This window comes from Pithys albifrons, chromosome 18 (genome assembly GCF_047495875.1).
Source record: "Pithys albifrons albifrons isolate INPA30051 chromosome 18, PitAlb_v1, whole genome shotgun sequence".
Taxonomy (NCBI): Eukaryota; Metazoa; Chordata; class Aves; order Passeriformes; family Thamnophilidae; genus Pithys; species Pithys albifrons.
The window spans coordinates 12,550,184-12,576,775 of NC_092475.1; the positions used below are offsets into that span (position 1 = coordinate 12,550,184).

Here is a 26,592-nt window from a genome sequence, read left to right on the forward strand (position 1 = left end):
ATCCCCAAGATGCAGAACTGTAACCAGCAGCACATCACACTGTTTTGTTCTATTTATTCAAATATCTGAATTAATCCAAATTATTTGAACCTGATGGTGTTTCACAGGTTTTCATTTTCTTAGTTTTATTATTTGCATCATAGCTGATGGCCTTTTCACATTCCTCTTGGCTGCAGCCACCAGCTCTGCCACCTATATGGAAACCACATTCCTGCTGCTGCACATCTCAAGTATCACACCTGGGGAAGCATCCAGCTCCTTCCCACCTCATCCATACTGCCCTGACAGACTGCAAAGCTTGGAGTCCTCTGGTGCTGCAGTATTTTAAAATGCTATTGGACACTTTGATCTTGTCACAAGCCTCCTACAAAACCAGCTCTAAGGAATCTCTCCAAACAAAGAGCTCCCTGTATTCCCTGTGTCCCTCCCTGGCCAGCGTGGCACAGGCACAACAGGAGGAAGCCAAGCATGTGAGCCTCAGCCCTCACTACAGGAAAAGCTCTGTGTTCACAGTTTTAACTCCTGAATCTGCTCCCTCCAAATGATTCATCCCTAATTTCAAACGTGTTTGCTTTTAGTTTGCTTAACTCTGAAGTTCTCACCTGACAGGAGCTGCATGACAGAGCTCCTCAGTCACAGTCCTTGCCTTTGCAACACCTTCTCCCAGACCCCAAACTCATTACAACTCCCTGGGGATGCCAAGGCATTCCCTATTCATCCTCACTCCGTGGATTTTTCCTGTTGCTGTCCAGCTTCACAGGAATTGCTCTATTGCCTTCTAAACACTGAAACTGTCTCTCCTACACTGAGTTTCTGCTGTGTGCAGTGTGGTTCTACTACAGGAGCAAGGGAATCAGCTGAGGGATTTTCACCACAACACAGACATGCAGGACAGCCTAGAAAAATGTGTAAGGAGAATAATTGAGGGTGTGACTATAATGAGCAGGAAGCAGAGAAACACCATTTATTCCCAAGGGTGAGCTCATTCCCAACGTGGCAGCAAGGCAGGAGCCAGGACACTGCTACCAGTTACCAATTGATGCCAATTAGCCAGAAATCTGGTTTAAACCAAGGATTTAGAGTAAACACTCAGGGACAGGTTGAGCTGGGAAAGCTGCACAATGCTTCAAGCAAATGCCAGTCCATTATGTTGCTTATCACAGTGGACTGAAGCAGGTTTGGGATGCCCTTCAGAAATTCCACGCAAAATGAATCCAAGCTAAAACCAGGAAGTCCTTTGGCTGCTCAGACTGGAATCACAGATCCTGTGCTTTTATTCCCTCACAGAAGAGGGACCCCATCAAGCAGCTGAGATGCTTGTCAGTGAGTGTGCTGGTACAGACACTGCTGTCCCACTGCTGGAGCTTTCCATGGAGAACAGCTCAGCTCCAGTTCTTCATCTGCCTGACTCAGGAAGGGAAATGGATTCCCATCTGCCACACAAGTTTTAGGTAGAGTAAGGAATGAAGGACATACCATGTGTTTCAAAGGCAGAGGATTTCACACACAAAAAAAAGAGCTGGTTCTGGACAAGAAGGGGTTGGGAATGAAGTAACTCAAATCTTTCAAGAGTTAATTCCAGTCCTGAATCAGTCCTGGGGAAGAGATGAACTGCCTGCCAGTTTTATCCTTCCTTTCCCCATCTGCATGGGGGCAGAGACAGCAGATGAAGGATAAAGAGTTGTTCTCCCAGGAAATTAAAAAATAAACTCAGCTTCAAAGGCAGCTGTTTCAGCAGCATATTTTCTGCCTTGTCACATTTGACAGGAACACACTAGAGCTGACCCAGGGAGGGAAGGAATTCAGCACCTCCAGCTCCCCAAGCCAGTGGCAGCAGGATGAGTGCAGGCTGCAAGCAGTTTCTGCAGTATCTATAAAACTGCATTCCTGTGGTGAAATCAGGCAGGGATGAATTATCTGGCCTCATACAATGGAAAAAAAGTCTTCTTAACAGATCCACATTCTGGTAGTTCCAGTTATGTGTGGGCTTTGTTTAAATTTTATTTTATGTCTAACAGAAACAGCACTTCTAAAAGGAACGACAACAGTTGCTTATGGTAGTGATTGTGGTTTCTGCAACAATTGCTTGTTCCCTCTGCTTACTCTTATACAGAATCTATTTATTTTCAATGCTGAGTATCCATTAAGAATCACAGAAAGGTTTGGGTTGGAAGAGACCTTAAAGATCACCTAATTCCACCCCCTGCCATGGGCAGGGACACCTTCCAATAGCCCAGGCTGTTCCAAGCCCATCCAACCTGGCCTTGGACACTTCCAGGGATGTAGGTTCAGAGTGCACAGGTTAGTTGTGTTTGGAACTGTACTACTATTTTAAATTCAGATTCAGAGATTTAAGAGACTGCCCATAGTGAGTGTTTGGGACTTTGATCCAGTGGGATGTTCCCAGCAAAGGACAAAATACTCCAGATAAATGTGCTCAAGCAGCTGCCCCCAGCACAGCCACTCCTGCCCAGTTCAACACCAACAACTCACACCAGTCTGGCCCTGCCAGTCTCCACGGCATGGGGATGTCCCTGCTGTTCTGAGCTTCTCTGCTGAGCTGAGCAGACTGACAGAGTTGGAAACCTGTCAAAACTGCACCAAGGATTGCTTTTATTTCCCTGCACAACATGCCTTTGACCCATTTAAATCCAACCACAGGCAAGCTGCAGTGACTGGCTCTCCACAAGCCTTGTGAGGCAAGGAAAAATTTTTTTTTTCATTTCAAAAGGAAGAAAGGCAAAAAAAGCAGATGAGTGGGATTTCCAGGCAGTGACCAATGCAAACAGCACTCAAGTGCATCCTCCCAGCTGGGAGTTTAACAATATGCTGACACTGAGCCAAGACACAGGAATCTGCTGCAAAAAATCACTCACATCACCTCAGAGGGTTTCCAAAAGCAAAAGCAGCCAAGGAAGGGGAAGGCACTGAGAGACTCCATCCAAACAGGTCACCAGGAGAGGGAAGAAGGCCTGGCTCCAGCTCCTGCAGTATCAGGAGCACACACACACTTCCTCACACAGAGGGACAGGACCCTCATGCAGGAGACATCCTCCTGCATCCATCCTGCACCAGAGCAGCAGCTCTGCAGGGACTGGACCCCCACACTTGTGACCAGCCCTGCCAAGGGCTCACTCTGGTTCCCAGTGGAACACTCCCTGTGTGTCTGGGCATGGCTGCCATGATGGGAATTGCCCAGCTTTGTGCCTTGAGCTTTGCCCCTCCTGTTTCTGTGTCCACGACATAAGTGATGAGCCCTCAGGTTAACAGGCACATCAGCTGAGTGTATGATCATCTCCCAGGGCTCACCTGATTCCTCTGCCTCCCCATGAGCAGCACACAGAGAACATACAACACCTCCAGCTTGTACATGATCTCATGCATGATCTTCATGGACTGTGGAAGCTGTGTCCGTGTCGAGCTGTTGGCCAAGCCACTCTCATCTGAAGACTCTGAACAAGATGGCAAAAATGTGAGCCTGAGAAGCTTCAACAGGAAAGGTTTGTTACAGTTATTACTTTTACAATGAGCACTGCAAATGCAGGACCAGCACATCTGCTTGAATCATCTTCTCAGCTAGAAATAGTGATGTCAGCAAATAACCACTTTAAATCACATGCTGTAAAAGAGAAAAAACATAGAGCTGGAAATTTGGAAATAAAAATAAGTTTTTAAAAATTATTTGTCCATAAGCTAAATGGCATCATCTGCCTAAAATAAGTAGGCTCACCTAAATGAATTAACAGATTACTGCAGCAGGATATGGCACAAAAGGTAATAAAAGCAGGGGTGAGAAACAGAAGAATTAACTATTATTATACTTTCATGTTATACCTCAGTACCAGCATTCTTAGGCCACAGTTAAATAATGTTCATAACCCTATGCAGAATCATAGAATGGATTGGGTTGGAAAAGCCCTCTGAGATCATCAAGTCCAACCCTTGGGCCAACTCCAGTCCCTTTACCAGATCATGGCACTCAGTGCCACGGCCAAGCTCAGTTGAAAAACCTCCAGGGATGGGGAATCCACCCCCTCTCTGGGCAGCCCATTCCAATGCCTGAGCACTCTCTCTGTGAAGAATTTTTTTCTGATCGCCACCTTAAATTTTCCCTGCAGAGCTTGAGCCTGTGCCCCCTTGTCCTATTGTTGAGTGCCTGGGAGAAAGACCCTGCTAAGGGCAGAAACAGGAGTACTGAGTACTTGGAGTTCTACAAGACATACACTGCATTTTTGTAATACCAAAGGGTGAAGAAACAGACCACACATGTGCTTCAAAGCATCTTCCTATGGTTGTATTAACACTTCCATCTGCTCACCTGGAACAATAATTATTTTCCAATTAACTTATTAAATTCTGCTAGAACTACCTTTACTTTTTAAAAAAGGGAGCCCTTGCTTGGTTTGAAGCATTTGAACCCAAAGTCATCAGCCAAAATTTTAGAGGAAAATGCTGGTGAAGTCACTCACCTCAGGAGTGTTATTTTGTCTCTCCAGGGAGGTTAGTGCTGAGGATGTACAGCATTACAGGGTTCTCTGGGGCACAGACTGATGAAACACATTTCCTACCCATTTTGCTAACTTTAATTCATGAAAAAAATCAGTGCTACATGAGAATAAAATAAGAATCAGACCTAAATTCTGATATGTGGGTCTCTCATGCAAGACAATGAGGATCAAAACCAGCTGAAAGGAAAGGCAGCACGTGGCAAACCCTGCAGAAGGTTAAGATATATATCAGCTACTGGCTGGAGGAATGCCAGCCAGGTACCTTGTCCTAGTTCAGCAGGTGGGACCAGTTTATCCCTGGGTGGGTGTGCCCAAAGCTGTGCATTCTAAACCCTCTCTGCCATTGCCCAGCAACTGTTCCCAATGGCCCATTGGCAGCAGCTGCCCAGGGCACAGCTGAGCCCTCAGGCTGGGAGCTGGCTGGGAAAGAAGCCTGGCAGAGGAGCTGGGAGAACTGCCCTGCAGGGACTCCTTGGCACCTCCACACCCACCTGAGGGCTCAGCTCTGCCCATGGGCCAGCAACCATTCCAAAATCCCCCCTGACTGCCAGAGTCAGATCCCCCAGTGTGGAACTCCCTGCCCTGGGGGAGGCACTGGGGGCTCCCACCCAAACCTGAGGGGAGAGAATCTTGGGAGTTTGGGGACTTGGGGAACCACTCATGGGATCCAGAGGAGGAGCAGACCCTGGACAGGAGGAGCCCACCACTCTCCACCAGACTGTGCCATCATCTGCACCAACAGGTTTTTCACCTCCTTTTCCTTTGGACTCGAGGGAACCACGAGGGGCTCAGCACAGGGGCCACCAAACCCCCCTGTGTTTGTGCCCCAGGGGCCTGGATTAGACTGCTGGGTTTGGGGGTTAAACCCAATTTCTCTTTGTGCCATTGCATTTATTGTAATATTGTTATTAAATTGTAACTCTGACTTATAATCTCTTTTGTGTTGAGTTTGTTTCTCCTGCTGGTTTCCCTTTAAACCAGCACATACCTGTACTGCTCTGCTCTGCCTCTTCATTTGCCACTCTCATCAGGGCATCCAGTACCAGTGCATTGTCCAGCCAGGTGTACCACTCCTCCAGCTCCTGAAGGAAGCTGGAAGTTCCTGTTGTTTCAGACACTTTCCGTGTTGCCAGTTTGCACAATCGCTCTATGAAGCCTGGAATATTCAGAAGTGTAGCTGGAAAAAAGAGAAATGATTTAATTACTATTTAAGATCAACACAGCAGTCATCAAATCCTCCACATCACGAGGTACCAAAACATCTGCATCAGGGATACAGGAAAGTATGGTTAAAAACACCTGGTTAAAGAGATCCAAAGATGGAATAAGTCAGTGCAGCCTCCTGTTAAGGACTGGAAGAGAGTGTCCATATCCCAGGAATAACTCAGTGCTGTTTTCCAGTCCACAGTGAGTCGATTATCAAGGAACTGATCTGGCTGTAAATTAAGCTGGCAGAAATAAAGCAGCAGAGCCCTTGCAATGAGCATCTCCACACTCCCTTTTCTCTGTGAGATGCTCCCCCTTCACTTTCCCTCCTGAGGTGCTTTACTCATGGCAAACTGAACTGGCTCACTGGAACAGCAGGGAGGAAAGCTCAGCTTTTTAGGGACTGGTTTCCTGAACTAGTTCATCAAGGAGCAGGACAGATGTGGAACACACACCACAGCAGCCCCAGGTTTGAGGGTTTTAATGGTGGAACCACACCCTTAGGAAGAGCAGTGCAAGCACAGTGGTCACTGCTTTGCAAAATCCTTGGGGAGCTGCATTTGCCCTCAGGTGTTCATGGAATAACTTCATTACAGGACCTGTGTAGTAAAGATACAAAGCTAAGGCTTCACTGCACACTTGCAGAAGTAACTGAAAAAGGACAAAGAATTTGGCCATGGACATTATGAGAAAGAGTTTCATCTCTGAAAGAATAAGTTCCCTGAGGAAATTTTAAAAGTAGAATATATACAGTCCTAGAATCAGTCTCCAATTGTGGACACAAAAAATGATTAGTTAAACATTTCCTTGGCTAAGTTCAGCTCTGGGGGATCCAAGCTTATTAAGTTCAACTGATTTAAATTAAACTTAGTACCCACACCTACCCATACTTGTCCAGTGCTCTTCACAAGACAATTCTGGCTATCACAGGGTAGAAAATACACCCCTCTCTTTAAAGTTTCTCTCCTGCTGAATTATGCTACTCACCTCTCACTGGATGCTGCTCTCAAATCTGCTTCAGAAGCCCAAATGCTTTTCAGCATAGTAAGAGCTGAAAACAGCAGATTCTGCATTTGAAGGTATTTTAATTTAAGTCTTTTTAATTCCTACTCAGTCTTCTAGACGAGGTTTTTGCACCTGAGAAGTACTCAGCAAAAGAAGGAAACCTACACTGTGCCCAAAATTAAAGCTGAGATCAGACCCACAAATTTCCAAGGCTGGTTTGGTAACAGTGGGCAACTTAATTAATATTAAACACAACTTCCTTGTTGATAAAGACAGACATCCTGCTCAGGACAACTTCAGATAAAATCAGAGAGGAACTGCTCCACCAGCAACCACACAGCATGCAGTTTTAGTTCAGAAATTCCTATTTTAAGGAGGACACACAATTACTGAGAGTTGCCATGGACATGACTGAGGCACAGAAAGCAAATCCAATTATTTTAAGCCACTCAGTTCATCAGAAAGTGCTGAAATGACAGAAATGAACCCACCTAATTAGCAACACCATATCAACCCCAAAGCTACAAAGTAAATTTCATTAACAGCAAAGATTGTTTCCAGGAAACTTGCCTGAGGGATAAAGAAAATAAAGAAAAATGCCTTGTTAAGAGACAGGACTTTCAGTATCCTCCAGAAACACAAGTGACATTGAAAAGGGGAAATACACACACTGTTGAGATGACTCTGAGTTGTTCAGTGTAACAATTACCTTGATTAATCTCAGCTCGAGAAGGCCCCAGGTTCTTTTTCTGCTGGGCATTTTTGGCCAGCAGTGTGTGCTTGTCATCGCTGCCTGTGTCGAGCTCGGAGATGGTGACAGCCAGGATCCGGCAGAAGTTGGCAAGCTGCTGCTGGTCAAAGCTGGACACCAGGCTGGCCAGGTTGGGAATATCATCCAGCTGGATCATCTCCTGCAGGAGACAACACCCAGTAAGTCATGTGTGATGTTCAATAAGCGACCACAGACACAGGCAGAGCCTCCCTGGGGAGCCCAGTGGGTTGTTCCAGTGGCAGGGAAGGAGCAAGTGAGGAGTGTGAAAGCAGCTGGGATTTGTAACTGATGTCAGGCTTATCAATTCCAAAAGTACAGACATCCATATTTTAAAGACTAGAAATTTGTATAAAATTTTGGGGTCACAAAATCACAAACTAATTTTGTACATAAATTATGTTTGGGTATTCAAAGTTTCAATTTTGTTTCCAACTTCTGTATTTTCTTTGAAAATCACAGATAAGAATCAACTTCTGTATTATTTTTCATTTTTTTTCATAAAAATATCTTTTTAATAAAAAGATGCTGAAGGGAAGTTCTGGCCAGGTGGGGGTTGGTCTCTTCTCCCAGGCACTCAGCAATAGGACAAGGGGGCACGATGGGCTCAAGCTCTGCCAGGGGAAATTGAAGTTGGAGAGCAGAAAAAAAATCTTTCCAGAGAGAGTGCTCAGGCATTGGAATGGGCTGCCCAGAGAGGGGGTGGATTCCCCATCCCTGGAGGTTTTTCAAGTGAGCTTGGCCGTGGCACTGAGTGCCATGATCTGGTAAAGGGACTGGAGTTGGACCAAGGGTTGGACTTGATGATCTCAGAGGTCTTTTCCAACCCAATCGATTCTATGATTCTTCAAAGAAGCAGCTCTTTCCTCTACTGGCCTGAGAAACCATACAAATAAACTAAAGAAACCAGTAACTAACCTTTTTAACTCCCAGGATATCCTCAATGAGCGTTGCAGTTTGCAGGAATGTCTTTTTGTTTGTCATCAGTGTAAACAGGAACAACACAAAGTCGTTTCTCTCTGCCAGTCGCCTCGTGACTCCTTCCGTCTGGAAACCAGCACAGACCCCGTCAGAGCCCACCCTGAGAAGCCACATGTCACACACAGCACATGCAGGACAGCCCTGTGGGTGATGTGCCACCCAGTCAGCTACTCCTGCACCCAGGACATGTTGTGTTTGTGATGACCAAACCCAACCCCAGTCCTTGCCTGAAGTCAACATGACACCTGCAAAAGGTGATGAGAGGCTTCACTTCGAGTTGTTTACTTGCCTGAATCAAAACTAAACACTCCAGAGAGGTTTGTCTTTGCTTTCTCATACAAACTGTCACCAGCTCCATGTCATGCTATGCAAATGCAGCCTCTCCTAAACCCTCAGCACCCCTCTCAGTCTGAGCAACCCAAATGCAGCACTGCCCTAAATGAACTTGGTGATGAACCCAAAAGTCACACTGAGACACGAATTTGGGTTCAGCCCCAAGTTTAAGACTGGCCTTTGTGTTCCAATCATTACAGGCAGCTTTTGTGCCCTGAGCTCTGCTGAGAGCCCAGCCAGGCTTCCCTGGAACTTAAAAACTACATCCTCACTGCTTGCAAAGCTGTCTGCTGTATGTGACCCACATATTACCAGTGCTCACACAACCAGACTACCTTAGATAGCCCCTCAGTTATCTACACATTAATATTGCTCACACCTCATCTCTGTGATCCTGGACACTTCTCATTCAAGGGACAGCAGAAATACCAAAGTGAATTACAACAGCAGCTACTCTACAAATTGCAAATGTGGTTCTCAGCATATCACGCTATTCACTGTTTGCAAAAGTTGCATTAAAAAAAATCATTTAAGTCAAGAAAAAAGCATCCCCTCTGTTGCCCCTCCCATGTGTACAGGTCCTTAGCAGTGAGACATGACTGTGTTCCACACTCTGGAAATCAGGCTGTCTTCAGAGGAGCTCCAAGCCACTGCCTGCTTCTCTTTTTTTTTTTTAATTTTTGTTCAACAACATTCCTTAGGTTATGGCATAATGAAGTGTGTGATGTAGTAAACAATCCTGAGGATGTTCTCTGCTCTGGAGGCCTGTGCTTTTAACTTCAGAATCTTAATGACAAGGTATTTCCACTGGCCTTTAATCCAGCACCTTCCTGAGCACTGCTCTGACACAGAGAGCTGAACTGAACTGATATCCAGCACATGAAGGAGTTGCAGGATCAAACTTAGAAAACCTTGGGAGCACCATCACTGCACAAGACTAACTGTAGCTGGGATTAACAGGCACTATTTTCAGTTCCAAATTTTAAGTTGGAACAAAACAAAGGCTGGCACAGCTCTCCTCTGGAAACACAGAAAGATCCAAACCAGAGGATTTGGCTAAAAAGGTGGCTAAGAAAACAGAAACTGGGTAACACCCCCAAATATGGAGTGGTCCTTTATTTAACTGAAGGAATTTTCATGTAAAGCTTCAGAGTAAGTTTAAATTACACTCAGAAGAGTCTGTATGTTGTCTTATCAAGTGGCACCTGTAAAAAGAGCTGCAGAACACTTTGCAGCAGTTGTACTTACACACAGACACGTGTTGTACAGTATGCTGAGACAGTCCTTGATGAGGTCATCGCTTACTGCAAAGGAGAGAACAGTCAGTCACCTGCCAGGGGCACCAATGCCAGGGGGAGACATGAGAGCCCTGAAATGGGGAGAACTTCAGGCTGCTGCCTCAGGTCACACCCGCAAATGCCTTGGAGGACAGAAAGAAGAAGCACTCAAACTGACAGAGGGCAGGGCTAGATGGGACACTGGGAACAAATTCCTCCCTGTGAGGGTGGGCAGGCCCTGGCAAAGGTAGGGCAGAGAAGCTGTGGCTGTCCCATCCCTGGGAGTGTCCAAGGCCAGGCTGGACAGGGCTTGGAGCAACCTGGGCTGGTGGGAGGTGTCCCTGCCCATGGCAGGTGATGGAACAGGATTTTAAGGTCCCTCTGACCCAAATCATTCTGTGATTCTGTAACTCTATACCTGACCTGTTCATTTTAAATAAACATGGGGAAAAAAATAGGGACAGTTCATGCATTTTTCTCCACACAGCACCCAGACTTCATAACAAAGCTTTCCATCTGATTCACTGCAGCATTTGAATATTTAAAATATGTTTTCAGTACAGACCCACAACAGCTGCCTCTGGCTCAAGGTCAAGTGACTTCACCTTTGAAGTTCCTTGGCTGACGGGCACAGAGGGCACCAGGACATTCCCTTTGCTCAGGAGGGCTCAGGGAACCAGCAGAACCACAAACAGGGCAAAGGAAAACATTAAAGCAAAGCTGCTCCAGCAGGAAAGTTGTGCTGAAGCCACTGCACCCCCCTTGGCAAGTTCCCCTTACAGCAATGTGGAAATGAGTCAGGAGAACAGCACATTTTTTGTTATCTCCCAATCTCTGTAGCTCCTATTACATAAACAGTGTTTTGTGGCTTATTATTAATAATAGTTCACTGTAGCTGTAGCCACAGTGACAATAAGAGTTTCCCATGATTGCAGATTTACTGCTTTGAGTCAGGTGTGTTGTGCTGAACCCTCTGGAGCTGTGTGACTGTCCCAACAGGTGACTCTCCCAAATCCCAGCACGAATCAGTACCATGAGAACAAAGAAACCAATGATTCATTCCTAAATGAATCAACAGGAAATTGCTGGTATGGAAAGAGAATAACAGCAAAATAGAGCAATTTCTCTCCGAATAAGAACACAAGGCAAAACTGTGGGGGGGAAAAACCAGATAAAACACCCATTTACTTACTTTTCTGCTTCTTTTTCTGTGTAATAAGAGTTGGTCTCATGAGAATTTCTACTAAGAGCTGTAACAATGAGATACAGAGTTAGAGAAATGTTCATTTAGATACAAATAATCAATTAATTGGTCAGTGAAAAATCCAAACTCAGACCTGTCTCTGCTGAGTCACAGAGGTGAATAATGGAGGCTCTACAATCAAAACCCCACTGGTGACAAAATCACACTGACAAAAAATAGTTGCATTTACCCTGAAGAAACAATAAAAGTTGTAGAAAACAACCTCCCACTGGCAAGTTTTAAAGAATTTAAGCCTGCAAAGAATGTGATTTCACATGCCTCCAGAAAAAAAAATCAAGAATGGCTATCACACATCTCTCAAAATAAGGAATATTTAGCAATAATCTGTAAAGGGATGCAAATTTTGCAAAGGCTTTCCCTAAATCTTTCTGGCCTTCAAACACATTCCAGGTCCAGACATAACAGAATTTAGTTGCTCCAGACTTTAATCTTACCAAAAAAAAGCCACTGTCTGTACATCACCCTGATCTGTACTTATTTTATATTTAACATGTGTGAAGTGTTGTCTCATTTCCATGTAACAATCAGTTTTCCAAGACTAGGATTGGATTCTGTTAAATGTAGAACTGATCCTCAGTTGCCAGACACAGAGGAATCCACCTGACAGCTTTGGAGGCCACACTTTAAGCCCTGATAAATAAATAGGCAGCTTTAAAGAGGAATATTTATTTTCCAGCAATATTTGGAATAGTTGTGGCATCAATAGGATAGAGAAAAATGAGTGCAGCATTAATGCAATGCTCTTATTAATGGCTTCTCTTTCAGGAGGAGAATTCACACCTCAAGGCTTGGGTTTTGTGTTTTCTATGCTTTAATGCTTGTGTTTTCTGTCTCTCACCACAGGCAGAAGGCACAGAAAGGGAGTTATGAGATCTTATTTCTTGGAATGGGGTTGCATTCAGCTATAAAATCCATGAGGCTTCATCAGGTGATATTTTAAACGGATTGATATAAGGGGAGAAGACACCAATGTGTTTTTGTTCTTTCTTGTTGTAAAGGCTGTCAGAATCCCAAACTATTTTAAGGAATATATTATCACACATAATAGCACAGAGAACACACTGCAAATTTAGGGTCCTTCAGAGTTACTCCTGCCTCACAGTCCAAAATACTGCAAACCCATCAGCACATGGCACACACAGCACCAGCAGGTCAGAAACCTTCCCCTCCAACCCCTAGAGCAGAATTTTTGGTAAAAAACACAGGATTGGCTTCTACCACTGCCTTTAACCACATCAAACCCACCTGTATCAGCCAAATCTCTGGCCACAGTACCAGGTAATTGCAGTATATCTGATATGTACCATCTCCAGAGCAAAGGGAAAAAAACCAACCAGAAAAAACTCCCACCCCCAACACACATCGATTCTGTGCATTCTGTTAAAATCATTTCTACAGGAAATAGCACCATTTTCCTTTAAAACCAAGGCAAATATGATAGAATGTTTTAAAAAAATGTTCTGACCTGCTTGGGAAGCTGAAGACTTTTGTCCTCAACTGACAGCACACCAGCAACTAAACCAGTGCTAATTTCAGAACAACATAAATACCAGTTTTATTTAAGTCAAGCCTTGCTTAGTGTAACAAGAAGGAAACAGCAAAAACTGTTTCATTAGCAAAAAAACCCCCAAACAAACAAAAAACCACAAAAAACAAACAAACAAACAAAAACAAAACAAAAAAAACAAGAAGGGAAGAAGGGCGTGTCAATTAGTTCACCAGAAAATACAAATCACAGAATGAGTTGGGTTGAAAGAGACCTCTGAGACCATCAAGTCCAACCCTTGGGCCAACTCCAGTCCCTTTACCAGATCATGGCACTCAGTGCCACGGCCAAGCTCACCTTAAAAACCTCCAGGGATGGGGAATCCACCCCCTCTCTGGGCAGCCCATTCCAATCCCTGAGCACTCTCTCTGCAAAGAATATTTTCTGCTCTCCAACTTCAATTTCCCCTGGCAGAGCTTGAGCCCATCGTGCCCCCTTGTCCTATTGCTGAGTGCCTGGGAGAAGAGACCAACCCCCACCTGGCCAGGACTTTCCTTCAGGCAGTTCCAGACAGTGCTGAGGTCACCTCTGAGCCTCCTCTTCTCCAGACTAAACACCCCCAGCTCCCTCAGCCTCTCCCCACAGCACTTGTGCTCCAGTCCCTTCTCCAGCCTCTTTGCTCTTCTCTGGCCCCGCTCCAGCCCCTCAATCTCTTTCCTCAACTGAGGGGCCCAGAACTCAACACAACACTCAAGGTATCTTGTATTTCTAATAAAAGTCAAGATCTCAGAGCTGGTCACCATGAAACTGAGCAAATGGGTGTTTGTGTAATGTAGAATTAAAACAAATAAACAAAAGGATAAATTGCCAGAATGTCAACAGAAACCTTGCAGTTCTGTTAAAGGATTTTTGACAGATGAAGCAATAAACACAACAGAGCCAGCCTGGCTCAGGGAGTGCTCTGTGTGCTCCAAAAGCTGTCACACATCCCTCAGTGGTGAGTGATATTCTCACTGCCCCAGTGCCACGAGGAATCCTTTGAAACTGTTTTCATCAAGAAATAAAGGTCTCACCTTTTTTAAGCTAAAAACAGACTGACTGAAGAAATAGCCACATTTTCTGGCTGTTTATCAGACAAGAAAAAGCAGCTCATTTTTGATGTGACACCTTGAAAAATACACACTTTTCATTTTTTGATTAACAGAAACAGGCACAAATTTAGTGCTTAAAATGAAATTGATAAAGTCATTCTGTATCTTGCATTTAGAAGCTTCAAAGGCCTCAAAGACCTCATTGAAGAGATTTCTCAGGGGTATGACTATCATGCATAAATGGTTTGATATTATTGAAAAAACACACTCACATCAACTCCTCCAAACAAGTCAAATGTGTAAGTATTTGGGAAAGTGGATTCTTGAGCAGCTTTTCTGTCTTCTGTAACATATGCCATGGCTTCCATTGAAAGAAGAGGAGAAATTTCCTGCATGTAGTAAAAAAAATTAAGAGATGGTTCAAGAAGAAAACTGTTCAACAAATATAAACACAATTCTCTTTGAAGATGTCTGATCTACTCATTAATCATTACATGCATTCCCAGCTCTGACCTACCAGCCAATTTTCACAGATATTATCATCAAACAGCTTCAAAAATTAGTTAGAATATGATCACAGCAGACTGTAGAGAAAGCCCCACCAAAGCCATCCCTGGCTTTAGGAAGAGCAGTGCAGGCAGTACCTTCAGGATGCTTTGGCACTGGGAGAAGTCACTGTTTGGATGGCTGTGCTCATACAGCTTCTGCAACAGCAAGGGAATCCCATTCCACTTTGCTTGCTTATCTCTCTCCTTCAGCAAGGCCTCTGTGATCTGCAAGGAAAGAAGGACACAATTCCCATTGTCCAATGCTCCATAAGCAGGAAAATAACCTTATCAACAACAGAATATCCTGGAAAAATAGCTTACTGTAGAGTACCACGACAAAATCCATGCAGCAATTTATCCAGGACTTCTAGCTGCAGAATTTTACAGATGAGCAAAGTATCTGAAGCAAAGCTGAAAGCAGATTTTGTCATTTGAGTATTTAATCTCATCCTGTATTTTATATTGATCATGTATGTTAACATGGGAACACATTAGTCTCTAAACAATTCCATTAGCAGAACTCCAATTGACAGGTCAGTGAAGGAGGAAATGGGTGCCCTTCTCACTCTCCCCAATTAAACTCCTCTAAGGTGTAGAACACTGAAAATGCAAATGTATTCATAGAATCATAGAACAGAATCGATTGGGTTGGAAAAGACTTCCAAGATCATCAAGTCCAACCCTTGGTCCAACTCCAGTCCCTTTACCAGATCATGGCACTCAGTGCCACGGCCAAGCTCAGTTGAAAAACCTCCAGGGATGGGGAATCCACCCCCTCTCTGGGCAGCCCATTCCAGTGCCTGAGCACTCTCTCTGCAAAGAATTTTTTTCTGATCTCCAACTCAAATTTCCCCTGGCAGAGCTTGAGCCCATCATGCCCCCTTGTCCTATTGCTGAGTGCCTGGGAGAAGAGACCAACCCCCACCTGGCCAGAACTTCCCTTCAGGCAGTTCCAGACAGTGCTGAGGTCACCTCTGAGCCTCCCCTTCTCCAGGCTAAACACCCCCAGCTCCCTCAGCCTCTCCCCACAGCACTTGTGCTCCAGTCCCTTCTCCAGCCTCGTTGCTCTTCTCTGGCCCCGCTCCAGCCCCTCAATCTCTTTCTGAACTGATGGGCCCAGAACTGAACACAACACTCAAGGTGTGGCCTCCCCAAGGCAGAGTCCAGGGGAAGGGTCACTGCCCTGGGCCTGCTGGCCACGCTAGTTTGGATCCAGGCCAGGATCCCCTTGGCCTTCTTGGCCACCTGGGCACACTGGTGGCTCCTGTTGAGCTTCCTGTCCCTCAGTCCCCCCAGGTCCCTCTGCCTGGCTGCTCTCCAGCCACTCTGTGCCCAGCCTGGAGTGCTGCAGGGGGTTGGGGTGGCCAAAGGGCAGGACCTGCACTTGGCCTTGTTGAAGCTAGAAGTGGGTATTTCCTCAGCCAAGTCCCTGAAGCCATTATTGGTCACAGCACTGACCCAAAGCATGAAGATTTACAAGCAAGATCCAGAAGATACCCAGAACATATCAAAGACGCAGAAGAAATTCCCTCTGTAGTCCTGGGCTGGTTATAAACAGAGACCACCAACTAGATCAGCAGAACTGCAACCCTGGCATTATCCTGAGAAAGAGGCAGCAACCACAAAGAGAACACCTTGGGCATTTCTTTCTATAGTTGTCCAAACTTTATATGATTTTGTCCTTCTCACCAAAAGATAAAAAAATTCTCAATATTCACCACTGTATTTTATACACCTGAAAAACAAATGAAGCAGCAGCACGAGACTAAAATATTCTGGCCAGAATACACAAAAGATGTTTTGAATCCTGAACACTTCCAGGTTAGTGCCAGCAGAGCTGTAAAGGAGGAGCTCTTAGTGCTGAACTTCACCATCCAGTCAATGCTGACCAAAATTTAACTCCCTTCCTTTATGATACTTCAGAGGCATCTACACCAACCCTAAAATAGGGAATTATTCTTGTACAGAAAGGTAAAGCAGACAAGAATTACAGCCAGCAGGGTTTCTGGCTGGTTTTACAAACGTTTTATTAAACAACAAAACAGAGAAAGCCCCAATCCTCCAGTCAGCAAAACTGCACCTCAAGGCAACATTTAGAACAGAGACTGCCCTGAGCTGGAAGGGACCCACAAGGACCATCCAGTCCAGCTCCTGGCCCTGCACAGACACCCCAACAATCCCACCCTGTCCCTCAGAGGATCATCCAAACCCTCCTGGAGCTCTGGCAGCCTTGGGGCTGTGCCCACTGCCCTGGCGAGCCTGGTCAGTGCCCACCACCCTCCGGGGGAAGAGCCTTTTCCTAATGTCCAACTTAATCCTCCCCTGACACACTTGTGGATTTGCTCTTACTCCTGAACCTCTAAGCTGCTCCTTCTGACCCTTTCCGTGGTTAGATGACAGTTTCCCTCCTGCCTCCTTAAGTGTTCCTTGTTAATAATTAACTGCCAGGAAATCTTGCTTCTTATTGTTTCAGCCAAGACATCCTTCTCAGATACACCTCAGTGTGCAATTCCAAAGGGCCATTCAAATCCTGATTAGACAATTATATGCAAATGAACTCCAATTTTTGACTGAGAATTTAACCCTTTTCTCTCTGCTTGCTACACAGAAGACCAGAAAACTGATGCAAGCCCATGAAAACTCAGCCTGGCAGCAAAGGCTGCTGTGGGTCCTCATTATTTCAAGCTTTCTGGATACTTTGGGGTCTTTTCCTGATGAAATATCTGAATTTGTAGGTAAGTAAGAACTTCAAGGCTCTTGAAGCATCAGTTCAGGTATGAAGTGTCAAGTTTTCTTGCTGCAAGGGGTGACTGAAGCAACATAAAATTCTCTTCAGTTTTTAACTTTTTTAATGTTTCCCTGCTTTTTGACTTTTGAATCCAATAACAGGCACTGCTGGAGAATGACACAGAGTTTCCTTCCGAGGAGGAGAAATAACAAAGCACAAAACCTTCTCATCCTTTGGACTCCAGGTAACGTGTCAGCTCCTCTGAAACCAGATTCCCATTTCTCCTCGTGCTCCCAGGCCCAGGGTGAGCCCAAGGAGCTCCCCACCACCCCAGCCAGGTGTGGGAGGAGCACAGAACCCCACGGGCAGCGGGAGGAACCCCAGTAATTACTGGGTGAAGTGCAAAGAACACGCAGCCAGGGAAAGAGTCCAACTCTGCAGCTCCAGCTGATGGGAAAGATCCCCCAGGCAGGGATGTTTGCTTGGGCTGCAGCTCAGGTTCCAGCAGCACAGAGCAGGATTCAGGATCCAAATGCTCTCAGGAAAGGCCAAAAGCCCTTAACTGACATTAAAGCCTTGTCCTGGGTTTAACACCACGTTGTTAATTGCACATTCCCTCTTGGGCTGGGGCAGGATCCATCCCACTCCCACTTCTGTACTAGCAGGGCTTCCTCTCCCTGTCCTTGGCTCCCAGAGGCAGCCACAGGAAACTTGCAGAGCTGAAATTCTGAAGGAATGAAGCAAATGTTTCCTTGCTCTCATCATCTTTTAACTGCTTTCAAATTTAAAAAAAACAAGCTTTTCTTTCTCTTGATTTAACATGTCTTTGGTTTCATGGCAAGCTCTGGCTTGTGGTCCCTGTTGTGTGTTTATGAAGCTGCCCTGGCTCTGGATATTTCCATTGTGGCAGGGTGGGATTTGCCAATGCAAAGATTTTGGATTCTCTGAAGGGATTCAAATTCAATCAGACTGTGTGGAGCTGCCTTTCTTTACAGCCATTTTGGTTAAAATCTGCATCTCTGGTTTTCTGTACCAGCAGCCAGTCAATGGTTTTCATTTATAAACAAAGGTGGTTTTCTTCTTGCTCTTTTTTGGGCTAATTTTACTGAACAGTCATTAAAATCAGCATTGGGTCTTTTGGGGCTCCTTTCCCCTCTAGAATTTTTTGGTCTCATGGAAGCAGGCTGAGTGCAATCCAATACTGATTTCTCAGAAATTTTCTTCATTCACTGAAAAATTCTGGATCAGATATCTGAGTTCTTGCACACAAAAGCTGAGACGTGGGGTTTTATCCAGGAGGAAGGGGAGGCTGAGCAGCCCAGCTGGAAAAGGCACCATTAAAAGCCAGGACCTACCCAAGTGCTGGGCTTGGAACCACCATGCCTTACTGGCATTAGAATCATAGAATGGACTGTGTTGGAAAAGACCTCCAAGATCATCAAGTCCAACCCTTGGGCCAACTCCAGTCCCTTTACCAGATCATGGCACTCAGTGCCACGGCCAAGCTCAGTTGAAAAACCTCCAGGGATGGGGAATCCACCCCCTCTCTGGGCAGCCCATTCCAACGCCTGAGCACTCTCTCTGCAAAGAAGTTTTTTCTGCTCTTCAAAAATTTCCCCTGGCAGAGCTTGAGCCCATCGTGCCCCCTTGTCCTATTGCTGAGTGCCTGGGAGAAGAGACCAACCCCCACCTGGCCAGAACTTCCCTTCAGGCAGTTCCAGACAGTGCTGAGGTCACCTCTGAGCCTCCTCTTCTCCAGGCTAAACACCCTCAGCTCCCTCAGCCTCTCCCACAGCACTTGTGCTCCAGTCCCTTCTCCAGCCTCGTTGCTCTTCTCTGGCCCCGCTCCAGCCCCTCAATCTCTTTCCTGAATAGCAAAGACAGGATAAGCATCAATTACTGGGAAAACAAAAGCAGCAGCATCAACACCTCCCCAGGACCCGGGTATGGCAACCCAAAGTGGCACAAACACCACCATTTTCCAGATTGCTGCAACAGATCCAAGTTGTGATTCACAAACGGAGAAATCCGTGGGATGGCACATTGGGGGTCTCCAGAGCAGGTACAGTCCAAGCAGATCCCTCCATCTGATCCAGCTGAGCCAGGCCCAGAGCTTCCAAACTATGGCACAGTGCAAAGCTGTCTGCATGATCCCAGTTTTTACACCTCTGCTCTCCTGGATCCTGTTCCCAGCCTGTCCCTCCATCCAGCTCCCCCTCCTCCAGGTGCACCATAAAGCCATGGCAGTGTGGATTTGCTGCAAGGGCAATCAAAGGCTTTCTGTGGGATTTAAGTACAGAGTTAAAAATGTGTCATCGAGCCCATCCATGACTGCAAAGGTAGAGCAGACCAAGGGGTTTTCTTTTAAAGATTCCTAAGAACTGGGCCCAGGATTTCTCAGATTACTCCAAGACTCACAACTACTACAGGTATATTTTCTTACTACACAGTTTAAATAATTTTTGTGCATATTTTTTCTTGAAAGTATAAAAGGGGCTGTACACAACTCTTAAGTATTTCTTCTAAATTTCTTTCGGCTGGCTTTTAAATCCTTTCAAAGATCACAGAATCACAGAGCAGAATCACAGAATATCCTGAGCTGGAAGGGACTCCCAGGGATCATCAGTGCAGCTCCTGGCCCTGCACAGACACCCCAACAATCCCACCCTGTCCCTGTCCCATTGTCCAAACCCTCCTGGAGCTCTGGCAGTCTTGGGGCTGTGCCCACTGCCCTGGGGAGCCTGGTCAGTGCCCACCACCCTCTGGGGGAAGAGCCTTTTCCAGATATCCAGCCTAACTCCCTCCTCACAGCAGCCATTTGCAGGATGGTCAATAAAGAATTTTGAATAACACCTAAGGCTTCACGAAGTTCTATGTTTTTACTTAAATCCATTCCTTGATCAGTTCAGTTTCCCTTTCATTCTCCCCTCCCCTTTGCTCATCCTCCAGGCACACCCTCTCCAGCAGCAGCAGCAGCACCAGCTCATCCTCCCTCCCTGTCTGTGCCCAGCCCTGCCTTACCAGCATTGCCCAAACATTTGTTACTGCTCTGAGACCTCTGGCAGCTCCAACTCTTTCCAAATCCCTTCCACTGAGGATTTTCCTTCCCATTCGTGTTTTCCTCTCCCTACAAAGTAACCTTCTGATTTTCCAGACCTTGCCTCCCCTCCTTTGCTGAGCTGTGGTCAGTGACACGTCTCTGTGTTTTCCCAGCAGCAGAAACACCAGGAGTTCATCCTCCCCTTCACTCCCCAGGGCAGGGCAAACAGTTTCCTGATAAAATTGTGTCTCTATTTCACATTTTACCCTTCAAACATTTCACTGTCTTGCTGAGCACTCACTACACAGGAGGGCATTTGCTGTCGTCTTTCAAACAGCAAACCCAGTGACTCAGGTGTCCAGGCATCCTTCACAGCACTGAAGGATTCGTGCTGTGACAGACTTCACAGCTATGACACATCAGTTAGAAGTTTATTTTAATTCCATTTTTCACTGTAACCATGCATTAAGGTTGGAAGTGCTTTTCAAAAAGCAGAATTTCCACTCTTGGTATTTTCCATGGCCACTTCTGAAGGATATATTTAAATGTCCTGAAAGTTTAAAGAGACACAAGATTATGGATCTCAAAAAACAGATGCAAGCACAAGGTCTCTATGTATTTTTAATAAACTTGAAGCTTTGCCATATCCTTTCCTTCAAGTCTTTTCGGCTGTACCTTTAAAAACAGGAAACTAATATTTGTGCAATTAAATATTTAATTTTCCTCGCAACATTAATAACTTAGGAAGTTGTCTCACAGACTGCCAGGAGAATGATTATTCAGGAGTTTGGGCAGTGCCCCATCATCCCAGCTCGTTATTATATTTTCCTTTCCAGTTGCTAACAACTATCCAGCAGCCTGGCTAAGCTGTCCCCTTCCTTACACAACTTCTCACTCAAAAGCCTGTAACAAAGTTAAACCATCTCCTCCCAGGTTCTCCTCTGAACACACCACCTTCCTGCAGGAGCACAGCTATGGGGAGATTCTGGAAAGCATTCCAAGGGGGAAGCTGGGAACTGTGAGCTCTGGGGCAGAACACCACGGTCAGTCACCAGCTGGGGCTTTTGCACAGAGCTCTGATTAAAAACACACCAAACCCCCTCAGATTATACCCATGAATCCACAGCTGATATTAAGCCAGGAGTCCCTTTAAGACCATCCACATCCAGCCTCTCTCCAGCTCTTTGATTCTTCAAGTGCAGATCAAGTTTCCCACACCTCCTGCTCCTCCATCCTCCCCCTCTTCCTTCTCCTGCCACCCCAAAAGCCAGGAATGAGCCCAGGGACACCCTGTTCTAGGATAAAACCTGCCACAGCTTCCAGCCAGGCCTAACCCTCCTCCCAACTCCCACCAGAGCTCTGGGATGGGAAGAGGAGCTGGTTACCAAGACAAGGAACAGTTCCTGCCAATCCCAAATCCCCACAGCACTTCCAAGAGCAGGACAACTCCAACATGGACCTTTGACACCAGCAGCAATCCAAAACCACCACAGGATCTACCAAAGCTACCAATGTTTGCTTTGATTATCTTACTCCCAGAGAAAAATAAATACATGGAATTATATCAACTTCTCAGTGAATACTTTTCCTTGGAAGTTTCTTCTTTAAATCCTTTTGAAAGAAAACAAAATCTGTAGGGATATCTATGAAAAAGCAGAGGAACAAGGAATATCACATCTATAACAGTTTTCCTCCCACTCATCCTCAGCCACACACAAAAAAAGGCTATTCAAGTCCAACACAACCAGGTTTTGAGCATTTCTAGTGCATGACAGAGCTCTGGGCCCTGTTACATAACAAAGGCATTTCCAGGCTTTCTAATGCTGCCTTGCTGTCCTCCCCTGAAGAGGCCTAAGCTTGCTAAGACCTACACAATTAGAGCTACTCAAGTGGATTATATTCAAGTGAATGTTGGTTTTGGCGGTGCTGTTTTAAGGAGGAAACAAAAAAACTGACCAGAAAACAAAATATTTTCTCAGAGTTAGGAAGTTACTTCAGCCTGTTGATAACCTGCAATGGCAGGAACTTAAAATCTGGATGTCTGTGGTAGAAAATGTTTTCCTTCTACAGAGATTTTTTTTCCAAGTAGACAGGGACTACCCTGCTGAGGGAAGTGTCTATTCCTGGGGATGGCAGACCACGAATTACAGCTGGAAAAATAGACTCTTTTTTTCCATTCTGATTGTTTCAACTAAGCCTTGGCAGTCCTGGGAGGGTGAGAGCAGCGCTGACAATCAGCTCTTGGGACTGTACCAGGAGCATGTTAGTTTGCCAACATACCCCTGGTTCTTCCTGCCCTGTCTATGAGGATTCCCAGAGCTGCACCAAAGTATCTTCTGGTTTCCTGCTGTATCCATGTTTTTCACAGCTGCCTTGCAGCAGAAGTGTCCCTCTTGCTAAGGGGATTTGAGCTCCATCAGCTGAATCACAGAATCATGGAATGGATTGGGTTGGAAAAGACCTCCAAGATCACCAAGTCCAACCCTTGGTCCAACTCCAGGCCCTTTACCAGATCATGGCACTCAGTGCCACGGCCAAGCTCAGTTTAGAAACCTCCAGGGATGGTGAATCCACCCCCTCTCTGGGCAGCCCATTCCAATGCCTGAGCACTCTCTCTGCAAAGAATTTTTTTCTGATCTCCAACTTAAAGTGTTATTTTGCCTTGAAGGAACAGCAGCACAAACACCATGAGATCCTGTTCCCTGTGCCTGTGACACACAGCTCAGCTGTCCAGACAGGGACAACAGTCCAGTCCCCTCACAACCAGCATTTCTGCTTGTGAGAAAATGTGTGTCACTTCTCAAAGCTGGTTCACCAACTTCTGCAGAGCCCCTTGCACTGGCTCTGTGCTCAGTGCAAGGCAAACCCTGATCCAGTTATGCAACCAGATACCAACACAGGGGTCTGTGCCCAGGGCAGCAGCTGGTGCCAAAAATATGGGTGACATGGATTCAGGAACAGAAAATGCCAATATCTACCAAAATCTACCTCAGCCATCAACCTTAGTATCACAGAATCATTCAGGTTGGAAAAGCCCCCCAATATCCAGCCCAATGCCCACTTTGTCACCTGACCAGAGCACGGAGTGCCACGTCCAGTTGTTCCTTGGGCACCTCCCGGGATGGGACTCCCCCCCTTCCAATGTCAAAACACTTTCTCAGTGAGAAAATTCTTCCTGATGTCCAACCTGAACCTCTCCTGGCACAGCTTGAGGCCATTTCCTCTGGTCTGTCCCTTGTTCCCTGGAGCTGAACCCACCCCCCACCTGGCTCCACTTTCCTGGTAGGGATTGCAGAGGGAGGAGGTCCCACCTGAGCCTCCTTTTCCCCAGGCTGAGCCCCCCCAGCCATCCCTTGTATTACTGATTCCTTTAACCTTTCCCCAGCTTTGCTGCCCCTCTCTTACTAATTTAGTATTAATAATAAAACAAGAGACCAACTGGCAAGAGCTGAGGCTCCTGGCAGGTGAGCACAGCAAGAACACCCAGGGATCCAGATCTCAAAGTCTCAGCTGACCTCGAAATTGCCACATATTCAGGGGGCTGTTGCTGCCAAAAATGTTTCTGTGTCGCTGTAAGATCAGTGATGAACTTTGAGATGCAGGCCTGTCAACAGTGATCCCTCCCAGTTCCCAGATAAGCCCCTGCTTTCCTCATACAAAAATGGATCTTGAGAACACCTAAAAATAGGACACAAAGCTTAGTTTGAGGATAAACGCCACTGCTGCCCATGGCAGGCACCACAGCAAGGAGGAGTATTCCCCCATCTCCCTGAATTAAGACCTTGAGAAGGGTTTCCCATTCTCACAGGATACCAACAGTGCAGTCCAGGCAGCACATGATCCAAAACTTCCTTCCAGAGGGCAGGAAAAAAAAGAGCTCCAAGGACATTCTCCTGACTTGCTCAAGACCCCAGCACAGCAGCTTGGAAACTCGATCTGCTCTCAGGCTTTTCAGGAGAAAACATAAGCAAGGGCTCCCACACTGCCACTGAGGAGTGAAGTGCAGGAAAAGTGGGAACATTCAGACAAAAAATAGAAGCTAAAAAAGAGAAAGCACCCAAAACTGCCTTGTGCTTTTTTAAAAGCTACATCAAAGTGTTTTATATTTAGATCGTCTACAAACAAAAAACTGCTCCAAGGTAAAAGTACAGACACACGTAATTTCTAAAGTTCAGAAGCAGGCAGAGAGTTGTTGTTCCCACTCCTTTAGTCCAAATGAATCATAGAATCGTTTGGGTTGGAAGGAACCTTGAAGCTCATCCAGTTCCACCCCCTGCCATGGGCAGGGACACCTCCCACTATCCCAGGTTGCTCCAAGCCCTGTCCAACCTTGGACATTCCCACGGATGGGGCAGCCACAGTTTCTCTGGGCACCTGTGCCAGGGCCTGCCCACCCTCACAGAGAAATTTTTTTCTAATATTTAATCCACAACTACTTTCCTTCAGTGTGAATCCCTTCCCCCTTGCCCTGTCCCCCTGTGCCACTGCAAAAAGTGATTTTAAAATGTCTTCCTACAGCGTTTACAAAGCACTGGGAGCTCTGTGTGTTCAAGTTTTAAGGCTTTCAGGATAGTGCAGGGATGCCAACATTTTCAAAGTAAAACAAAACCAAACCCCAGCAACCAAAAACCCACCTCGAACTTGGGCATTCTGAGGAGGAGGATGCAAATAGCAGAAATTTCCTTGATTGCTGCAAAAGGTGTTATTTGCTTCTGCAAACTCATAAAAGCCCCAAAATAAAACAGCAGCACTCAAGTTCTCAGGCAAACCAAAGCCACCATCCTAAAGGTGACACAGGTGCCCAAGGCTGGTACAGGTTTATCTGACTGCAATTACAGGGGAACACAAAAGAAGGAGCACAGAAGTGGACAGGTAAGTCAGGGAGCCAATATTTGCCCATGTGCCGTATGAAATCCACTCCTAAAACAGTCCCTCAAAAATAACTTCCCTCGAAGGAGTCAATACAGGTTTATATCCGTGTAATTATTTGCTTTTTCTTAAGGATTATCCAAAGTGGTAGCTGGGCAGGCAGCACAACAAGGACAAAAGAGCTGTGAGGAATCACCTCCTGCTTTTACCCATCTCTGCTACAGAACGAGGGGCATTCACGATGAACAAACCTTCTTTTAGTAACGGCTCAGAATCCTTGTTAATGGAGGAAAATGCTGCTGTAATAAATATAATTTAAATAAATTTAAAGAAGTCCCCATTTTTCCTCCATCTGAACTCTTTTAAGATGCTTCAGCTCAATAAACCACCATCCAAAAGCAAGTTTTTTTATCCCATATTTCAGTTTCTTTGCGCCCTTTTCCATATGATCTGCTAAATAAATGACAATTAATTCTCCATCAAAAGGAATTAATAGCCCATTATCCGTGGGCACCTTCTCAAGAGAACACCCAGCCCCAGTCCCGCTTGGCCCAGGCCTGGGGTGAGGAGCCGCTTCCATTTCCCAGCAGGGAAACACGACCAACATGGAACACGGGGCAGGAAACCACGAGCACTGCGGGGCCAGGACTCCCCAACCCCAACCCCCCGAGGCCGCCTTTGTGCGGGGCACACACTCAAAGCTCCGCGCTGCGGGCCGAGCCTCCTTCCCCGGCGCCACCGGGGGCGGCTCCCGCACAGCCCGGGGAGCTCCCGGGGGGAGAGAGAGGGGCAGGGAGGCCCCGACACATCCCCGCGGCGGGGACACCCCCAGCACACCGGGCTGGGCCTCGCGGAGCCCCGGGGGGAGAGAGAGGGGCAGGGAGGCCCCGACACATCCCCGCGGCGGGGACACCCCCAGCACACCGGGCTGGGCCTCGCGGAGCCGCCGCCGCCCCCCGAGCGAGCTCCGCTGGGCTCTCCGGGCCGGGCCGGGCCGCGCCGCATCCCCCGGCCCCGCAGGCCCCCCCGACCCCCGCGAGATCCCCCCCGGCCGCCCCCCGAGCTCCCAAACCTGCGCCCCGCGGGTCATGGCGCGGCCGCTGAGCTGCCCCCGCCGCAGCTGCGCCACGATGTTGGTGGGGGTCGCGGCGCGGGGGCCGCCCCTCGCGATGGCCGCCATGGCCCGGCTGGGACCGGAGCGAGACAAACAAGAAGCGCCGCCTCGGCCTCGGCCTCGGCCTCGGCCCGGCGTGCAACGGGCGGGGCGAGGATGGCTGGGAAATGGAGTCCTGCGGGAGGCCGGGCACGGCTTGGAACCGCCCGGCGTGTGCGGGGGTGGCAGCGGGGCCTGGCACGACATGGCCCGGCCCGGTGTGTGCGGGGATGGCCCTGGCACGGCCCGGCCCGGTGTGTGCGGGGATGACTCTGGCCTGGCCCGGCCCGGTGTGTGCGGGGATGGCCCTGGCACGGCCCGGCCCGGTGTGTGC

General features: G+C 46.8%; 1 protein-coding gene across 2 annotated transcripts in view; it reads right to left on the minus strand.

Annotated features, from left to right (window-relative positions):
• The window catches only part of TRPC4AP (transient receptor potential cation channel subfamily C member 4 associated protein), a 37,837-nt gene extending 11,480 nt beyond the window's left edge, over window positions 1–26,357 (minus strand). Inside the window, exons 1-10 of one of the 2 annotated variants that reach the window (XM_071572888.1) lie at window positions 26,178–26,260; window positions 14,790–14,879; window positions 14,565–14,693; window positions 14,193–14,309; window positions 11,272–11,329; window positions 10,051–10,106; window positions 8,407–8,535; window positions 7,429–7,630; window positions 5,497–5,685; window positions 3,310–3,452 (exon numbers count right to left, since the gene is read on the minus strand). In XM_071572888.1, coding sequence (XP_071428989.1) covers window positions 3,310–3,452; window positions 5,497–5,685; window positions 7,429–7,630; window positions 8,407–8,535; window positions 10,051–10,106; window positions 11,272–11,329; window positions 14,193–14,288 — 873 coding nt within the window. In that variant the 5' untranslated portion in view covers window positions 14,289–14,309; window positions 14,565–14,693; window positions 14,790–14,879; window positions 26,178–26,260. Of the gene's footprint in view, window positions 1–3,309; window positions 3,453–5,496; window positions 5,686–7,428; window positions 7,631–8,406; window positions 8,536–10,050; window positions 10,107–11,271; window positions 11,330–14,192; window positions 14,310–14,564; window positions 14,694–14,789; window positions 14,880–26,177 lie in introns of both variants that reach the window. The other variant, XM_071572887.1, reaches the window with a different exon arrangement.
• Window positions 26,358–26,592: the final 235 nt, after the last annotated feature.